Raw genomic sequence first — 8,048 nt, 5'->3', positions numbered from 1 at the left:
CACATTTTCAGGTTGAAGATGATTCTATGTGCCTGTGGGATTCGGGATACTTCTTCTTGGAGGGCAGCTGGGTCTCAAGCAGGGCGGATCATGGAATTCCCAGAGCTCTGAGATTAGCAGGACTGCAGGGATGGGGGGATCCATCTCTGTTGCCCATGGATATGGTGGTGCTCCCCAAGTCTCGGCATTTAGTCAGTAGTCAAACAGAAATGATCTCCACTGGAATAACCAGTGTAAATAGCAAGGACCTTTAGCTCATTTATGGCTTTGATGGCAGAATACTTGCCCTGGTAACTTGCAGACTGAAATTTCCTGGTATCAAGATTTGTGCAGCTACTAACTACAAATCAGGAAAAAAACAAATAATAACTTGCTGGAGGCTCACTCACAGTTACTTTGGGAACAGAGAGAGAAAGAATACGTTTTTAGGCAAATCGATTCACTCACTTATCCTCAAGTCTGTCTGAAAATATTCTCAAAGTGTCACTCAGCACTGCAAAAATTATCTCTTGTTCTCATTTACAACCAAATGCTAGGAACTGAGGGATACATATTCCTCCCATCCTTAGCGGTTTTTGGGGGTTGTGTAGTCAGCTGTTCCAGCATTCACAATTTGCACTTATTTATCCACTGATGTCTTTTTCTTTTTTTTTTTTTTTTTTTTTTTTATGCACAGCCTCTGCAGTCTGGCAGAGGCAGGATTGCAGTATTGATTTAGGAAGAGGCAGTTGTGACAATTCAGTCCCAGGCTAATTCGCGTGCTGTACGGGGGCTGCTCTGTCCGCAGCAGCAGCCTCACCCCCAGCATGGGGCTCACTTTTAAAAAGCAGAAAAAAAAAGAAAGAAAAGCTACTTTTCTCTGTTCTGCTTTGAAGGGAAAAAGGATTACCAAGGCTAAATAAGCCATCTGAGTACTTAGCTAGCAAGCCTAAATAGTACCCTGATAGGAAGTTCTGGCAGAGAGCTAATTAAATTAACTCTCTTTGATTTATTAACAAGCAGAGCAACACATCACACAGGATTGTCCCATGAAATTAATGTGCTTTCTGATTCCCTTAGCTGCTTCAGCTCAGTCACCTCCCAGAAAACCCAGTTACAGGGACTCAAGTTTAATGAGACTCAATGGCTCGAGAAGGATCCCTGCCCACCAGCAGAGATATGCACTGGCAATAATACCTAAAAGCATGTTTATTTTCGTTGCACTTCCCTAATTCCTTTTTAATGCCTAGGACTATCTAATGGCTAATTCGTAATTTCCTGCTCACTGATATGCAGATGAATGACAAGGAAAAGCCTTCTGCATGTTTAATTATTCTGTTGATTTAAAAGCCACTTTTCCCTCAGTGCAAGTTTCTCTGTGTGTGCGATGCTCTCATGCATCACATATTTCATTATTTTTAGAAGCGTGCTCTGTGCCTTTTTATGCTCCCATAGTTCCAGCATCCAGTAATTACCATGCTTTGTGTCCAACAGACCTGATCCACCAGCAAGTGTAAATCAGAGAAACACTGCTGTCTCTAAATGGAGTTATTCCAAGTTACTCCCGACCTGAGACCTGACCTCTCCTCTTTTCAATGATGGAGAAAATGTTATTTGTGTGCTGGGACTCTTGTGAAGTAGCAGGATATAAAATTTAGAAAACTTCAGAGCAGTGAAAATCCAAATTGAAGCCTGTGAATGCACAGACAGTAAGAATCTATTTATGTAGCAAGCTCTACTTCTGCTTAACCCCTGCAAGGAGCTGTAACTCTCTTTGCATATTTGATTTTTCTCTCTCAGTAAAACATAGTCTGCTTAACCTATTTTTGCTACTTTGCAACAGTTTCACTGGAGGGGTTCTTCCCTGCGCCTTACATTTAGCTTTGCTATCTGAGCCCTCCTTTGTTAAATTAAGGCAATTAATAAATGGAGATGTTAAGCAATCAATTTTGCCTGCATATCTCCACAGCCTTACGTATGACTGGCTGTAATCACAAGATAAATGCAATGTGCTGATGTATGGTAATGTTCAATAATACATTCTCCACCAGGCTCAATTCATCAGGGAGTTTCTGGAGGGGAGGCATTTGTTATTGGCTGTCTCCGGACCTCAAGGATAACATTCCTGTCCTTTCCATTGGCCGCCCCGCTGCTGCAAGCCTCTTCCCGTCTTATTTTGATGATGAATATGAAGGCATGCTAAGCTGTGCCGGAGAGCAGCTCTCGCTGACTACACTCCCACCCCGGGCTCAAGGGCTCCAGAGCTCCCCGGCTGCTTCCCCTGCCCACTGCCAGCAGCAGCAGCAGCAGCAGCAGAGCAGGAGCAGCAGCAGCAACGCCAAAAGTTGTGATGCTTTTCTTCACCCAGTGCTTTGGGGCTGTGTTAGATCTCATTCACCTGCGGTTTCAGCACTACAAGGCAAAGAGGGTTTTCTCAGCTGCCGGCCAACTTGTCTGCGTCGTCAACCCAACACACAGCCTCAAGGTGAGTTAAAAATTTATTTTCTCTTTTAACATCTCCTCGTCGTCCCCACCGCCGTCACCCGTGATTCTCCATAGGGAGTGAAATTGTGCTCTGGCAGCAAGGGGAGAGTGCTGTTAACACATTGCAGCCGTGGCAGGGAGGATGTTTGCATTGTCTGAATGCATGATTCCCTTAGGAGCAAAGGAGAAGGAACCCACTGCTCCGAGCGACTGTGGGAAGCCGCGGCTCCCCCTCCCCAAAGTTTCCCCCTGCATTTCGCCCACACGATGAGCGTGCATGTTGCAAGCGTTTAGTAAAAATGATTGGAAAAGTTAGTTGGATGAATTAACATCCCTTTGTAGTGGAAGGATGCTGTGTGGTCTCGCAGGCTGACACCCCAGCACAGAGGGATGCTGCCAGGCTGTGGGGAGCAGGAGAGGGATCTCCGCTGCTGCCGCTTGCAGAGGAAAACCGGCTGTTTCTGTCTCCTGGGGGGAGCTGGAGACATTCCTCTGGCGCTGAAACTGTCCTTAAGCTGTTTGCAAGGTGAATCTATTTTAGGAAGGAGGATACATTTGCTTTAACGCAAAACTATTTATAGTCCCCATAAAAGCATTTCTTTTACTTGCACGGTTCTGAATTTTCACTGACAAAGTGTCAACAGCTCCATCTATACCGGAGCCTTCATGTTTGTAGTAGAGAAGGAGCAGCAGGGGGAGAAAGCAATCAGGAGGCTTTAATTACTTTATCACACTGGTGAATGACCAACTTTAATGAAGTGGCTTCTGTTTTGTGAGAAGTCCTTGCTGACCTGAGTCATGACGTTTCTCCGCTATCCTGGTGCAAGCTTAGAAATTAATTTAATTCAGGACAACTTATTTTTGGCACTGCAAGGGTCCCTGTGAGGTACTTGGAGGGGTTGTAGGAAGAATCTTTCCCGAGTTCCTGGTCACTGGGACGTCCATTGATGGGGTAAATCCCTCTTCAGAATAGCATCACCTCACAAAAAAAAAAAAAAAAAAAAAAAAAAAAAAAAAAAAAAAGGAAGGGGCATGTTTCCCCCAGTCGTCTTTCCCGTCTCAGGCTGCGCTTAGGCAGAAGGAGATTGTTTCTAGCAGGGTGCCGGCTCCGGGAGGATTTTCCCGCAAGGCTGCGCTCTGAGCGCGGCCGGCTGGGGCAGGCACTGAACCGCCGGGGTGCGGGCTCGGCTCTGCCGGCACCGCGCTCCTCACAAGATAAGTTAAAAACACACAGCCCTGTCATTATCTGAAAGCGTCTGGTTGTCTGAATGGGTAAAAGGAATAGCTGCGTTCCTAAGTGCACAGGGAGATTTTGTCAGTGAATTCTTCTGTGCTCAACCCTTTTATGTGACTGTCTCCTGCTACTTTCATCTATAATTTTAATTTATTTATTTTTAAGTGAGCAGAAAAAAAGGCTCTCAACACACAACAGGTCCCAACACAATTTCAGTGCCAGTGGAACTGTCTGATAAGGTCCATAAACACATAAGGGAATGACTATTGCTTCATTGCTACCCAAGACTAGACCCAAGTTTATCATTTCAGGTCCTGCTGAGTTGCAGGTTTGCTATGGTAGGAGCTGCAGCTGTGTTAAACATATATGGCACTTCATTTTACTAAAATCCCCCGTGCCCAAGCTCCTCACTGCTCAGACTGAAAGCCGCACAGAAAGATGAACAGTCTCAGTCCTGCTGTGGCAGCCTTTGAGTGCAGGCATTGGAAGCAAATTCTCTTGGAAACAAACAGGACATTCTAGGAAAAGGTCTGGTGTCAGTGAAGCTCCAGTAAGAATTGTCATAACTGGGGTGGGAATTGCTCCCCTGATAGGGCTGCATTGGGAACCCAAAGGCACAGGAGCCTGTTGAGACACTCTTCAGATGAACAAGCTGGTGAGAAACCCTCTGCTGTGATCAACCCCTCTGACTGCAGAGTGAAACGTGCTGTGCAAATGCTCCAGGTTACCCAGGTCACAACTACCCACATAAATACGGTGGGCTTTAGCCCTGATGTGCTCCCCAGGTGCTCAGCTTCCCTCCAGCTGTGTAAGGAATGCATCGCCCCTTTGTGGCAGCATCCAGAGGAGATGTGGGGATCAGGTCCCTCTGTGCCCAGCGTGACACAAGCAGTTGCTCACCCACAGCAGCCTGAGGGCCAACTGGAGCCTGCTGCTGGCTCCAGGCAAGCAAGGCACCTTGCCCAAAGCCTGGTGTCAGACTGAAGCCAGGTGAGCTTGCTTCTCAGGATGCACATTTCTCCCCCAGGGATGCACAAGGAGCTGTTGTTCCTCTTAAAAGGCATCTAAGGGACCATGAAATCTGAAAGGGCCAAAGTTATTTTTCTGTGGTGATTTACAGTATTATGACTACTTTGATGTTTCTTAGTCTATTATTTCTAGCTGGGTCTTTTCAACTGTAACATTTTGTTGACAGCCCCCAAATCTATCTTAACAATTGACAAGTGGAGTGAAAACTGTATTAAGGTTCACGGTCGATGAATAGAAACCTGCTAGGAAACAAGGGCTGGGAGCAATGTCATTCTCTCCTTTTTCTTCAAGACTTAAATGTTTGTGCTTACTCCAAAATCATAAGCCCTTTGCAAAGGGATTACTTTATTCTGTGTCTCCACAGTGCTGGTGCAATGGGACTCCTGGCTGATTGGTGCAAATGATGAATGACAGGCATCACACTCTGGTGTGATTATGCACATTGACATCCTTCACACGGGCCAGGTCTTCAATCAGTGCCACTACACATAACTTCATTAAAGTCAATTGCTGCAGGACCTCCATTTTCACCCCTTCCACCCAAGGGAGTGCTCAGGGATGTAGTGGGACTCAGCCCACACAGGAGGATCTGTAGCTGGTGATCACTACACCAGAGAGATGTGGTATCACAGAAAGCACTCAGTGAGCAGCAGAGGAGCCCTGGTGCCCTCCAGGAAAGGTTGCACCAGCTTCTGCTCTCACAGACCCACAGCCAGGCCAAGGGGGCACTGCTGTAAAGTTATGCCAGAATGCTGTCACCATCATCACAGCCTGGACCTCTGACAATGACCAGAGATGTCACTTGCCTCTTCTTTTAGGAGAGATCCAGAGGTTGGTAGAGAGGCACACAGTAGAGAGAAACCCATGTATTTCTTCCCACTGAAAGGCTCATTAATTGGGAAGGCTTATGAACCTTTCCATGTTTCCTAAAGGGCAAGATGGTAAAAGTGTCAGTACAGACACCTCTATTGATCTGCTGCTATTTTTCCTGCACTCAACAGGCAGACATGGGTGACTCTAAGAGAGAAAGACAATTTTGCAACTGTTCCCCTCTGTTTTGTCGGTTTGGCAGGAGTATGAATGGGAGGGGGTGTTTGTTTTGGAGCCTTTGTCCTTCTTGCCATTTTCTGCTCTTTGTCCTCCTACAAAGCTTTTCCAGACACAGCAGCATCTCACAGCACAGTGCTGTGCTGGGATCAAAATTCACTTGCCAAGCAGAGAAAACCACTTACTTACCACACTTCTATAGGTCACCTTCCTCCTCAATCATATTGTATCCATTACTTTGTGACCTGCCTTCTTTCAACCATGTGGTCAACCTGGCATCTTTGGAGAGGCAGAGCTGGGCAACAGAGCTCTCTAGCCAAGTGGCTGCTCCCTCTAAACCATACCAAATGAAGGAGCAACACTAATGCTGCTGGCTGCAGGTCCCAGCATGCAGGGAAAGTTCAAAGGTTCTCCATTTGCATGGAAGAAATGGGCAGAGTTTTCTGATCCTGCAGAGGTGAGGCCCAGTGAATTCTTGTCCATTTGCCCCCTGTCAATAACAATTCTCCCCAGAACTGCAAACTGGAAAGAAGGTGAAGTTGAGGGGGTATCCTCACTCCTTAGCATCAGTCCCTGTCCCAATAGCCAGGCAGGGGACAGCAGTGCAATCACATTCCAGACAGGTGCTGGTACTTCATGACATGCTGCATTATGGCTGAGTAAAACAGATCTTCTTCACTCAAGGAGTTACTAGCTTTTTACACACAATTTTTAACTCTTTGGGGAGCATGAAAACTGCTCTTTTAAATAATAAAAACTGTGTTTATGTTACTGTTGTAGAAACACCAATCTCCACCTCTGTAGCACTTCAAGGAACTTGTTGAATTACAAAAAAAAAAAAAAAATTATTCAAACAAGGTTATAAAACAGTTCAATCTTAATATTCTAAAAGGGTCGTAACATGGTTTATGGGTCCAGGGTGTTGTTCACTAGTTTTTAAAGCAACAAGCAAATCTGCTCTGACTTAGGGAAGGGATTTGAATCCTGTTATTACAGTTTGGCTCTGCACCCAGTGGCCAGCCAATAGCATTGTAATCCACTTTATCCCCAGGAGGATTAAAGTGCTAGGGTGCATTACACCCCCATGAGATCTATTTACTGGTGCAAGGGAGGAGAGCAACTATGAAACCTGCTGCTGTTAACAACGCCCAGATGCCACTGTCTCAGTCAAACAGTCTCAGATCTCCCATGCAGGGCTGTGATTTGGGGACAAAGTGGCATTTGGCCCCAATGTCCAGCAGAATTTTGACAGCTGCAGTGAGAGGATCTGCAAAACGCTCTGCTGCCTGCAAACCTGGGCTGGTAGCATGGTGCCTGTTTCCCACCCCAGCTGTGGGATAGGGCTGTGTGAGCACTGGGCACCTCAGGTTTGAAATCCTTCTGTAGGGATGTGGATAGCAGCAGGCAGGGCTTTGTTGTCAGGTATTTTGTTTGAAGGAATCCCAGCTGACCTGGTGGCCCCAGGAGGCTCGGTCTGTCCTGAGATGTGGCTTTAAGGTGCCCTGCAGACAGGAGGCACAGCAAGCACAGGCAGCTCTCCCTGGGGGCTCTCCATTCTCTGCTGCCTCCTGGCCCCAGAGCCCCTCTCTCCAGCAGCCATTAACCTTTATCCTGCAGATCCATCCACCTGCAGCGCCGTGGGTACGGCAAAGGCAGCACGGGATTCACCACGAGCGCGCTGCAAAGCGGGACAGCTCTGCACAGAGTAACACCACGGTGTCTCTGGGGACAGGGAGGGAAAGAGCCCCCACCTCAGAAGTTTCTGTGCTCAGGCTTCCTTCTCCTCACCTCCCAGCCCAAGCAGAAAGTAAATTACCACTGCTAACTGGCCCTGCGTGTTCTGCTACAGCTCTGGAGGGGGATTGAGTGGGCAAGCACTGAGTCCTTTCCTACCCACATTTGATTTTGAAAGTGAATTTGAGGCAGTAGCACAAGGGTAATGGTTTTAAACTGAAGGAGGATCGATTTGGATTAGATATAACGAAGAAGTTTTTTATGATAAGGATGGTGAAACACTGGCAGCTTTCCCAGAGTGGTGGTTTATGCCCTGTACCTGGAAACATTCAAGGTCAGGCCGGACAGGGCTCTGAGCAGCCTGATCTCATTGGAGGATGTCCCAAGTCATTGCAGAGCTAGAACTGAACTAGATGGCCTTTAAAAGGTCCCTTCCAACTCAAAATATTCCAGTATTCTCTGATTCTATATTAAACCTGACCTGGTTGCAGGACATTTGAAGTCAAATGTTATGAATGGAAGAGAGTGCTGTTATTTTAAT

At 46.7% G+C, this 8,048-nt stretch overlaps 1 protein-coding gene across 1 annotated transcript in view; it reads left to right on the top strand.

The window, feature by feature from the left end:
* Window positions 1-2,064: 2,064 nt before the first annotated feature.
* The window catches only part of SIAH3 (siah E3 ubiquitin protein ligase family member 3), a 41,507-nt gene continuing 35,523 nt past the window's right edge, over window positions 2,065-8,048 (top strand). Inside the window, exon 1 of the mRNA XM_064725247.1 lies at window positions 2,065-2,464. Within this exon, the coding sequence (XP_064581317.1) occupies window positions 2,330-2,464 (135 nt within the window). The 5' untranslated portion in view covers window positions 2,065-2,329. The remainder of the gene's footprint in view (window positions 2,465-8,048) is intronic.

Source organism: Zonotrichia leucophrys, chromosome 1 (assembly GCF_028769735.1).
Source record: "Zonotrichia leucophrys gambelii isolate GWCS_2022_RI chromosome 1, RI_Zleu_2.0, whole genome shotgun sequence".
Taxonomy (NCBI): Eukaryota; Metazoa; Chordata; class Aves; order Passeriformes; family Passerellidae; genus Zonotrichia; species Zonotrichia leucophrys.
Note: the sequence above shows the minus strand (reverse complement) of the source record. Positions and strands in the feature narration are given on the sequence as shown.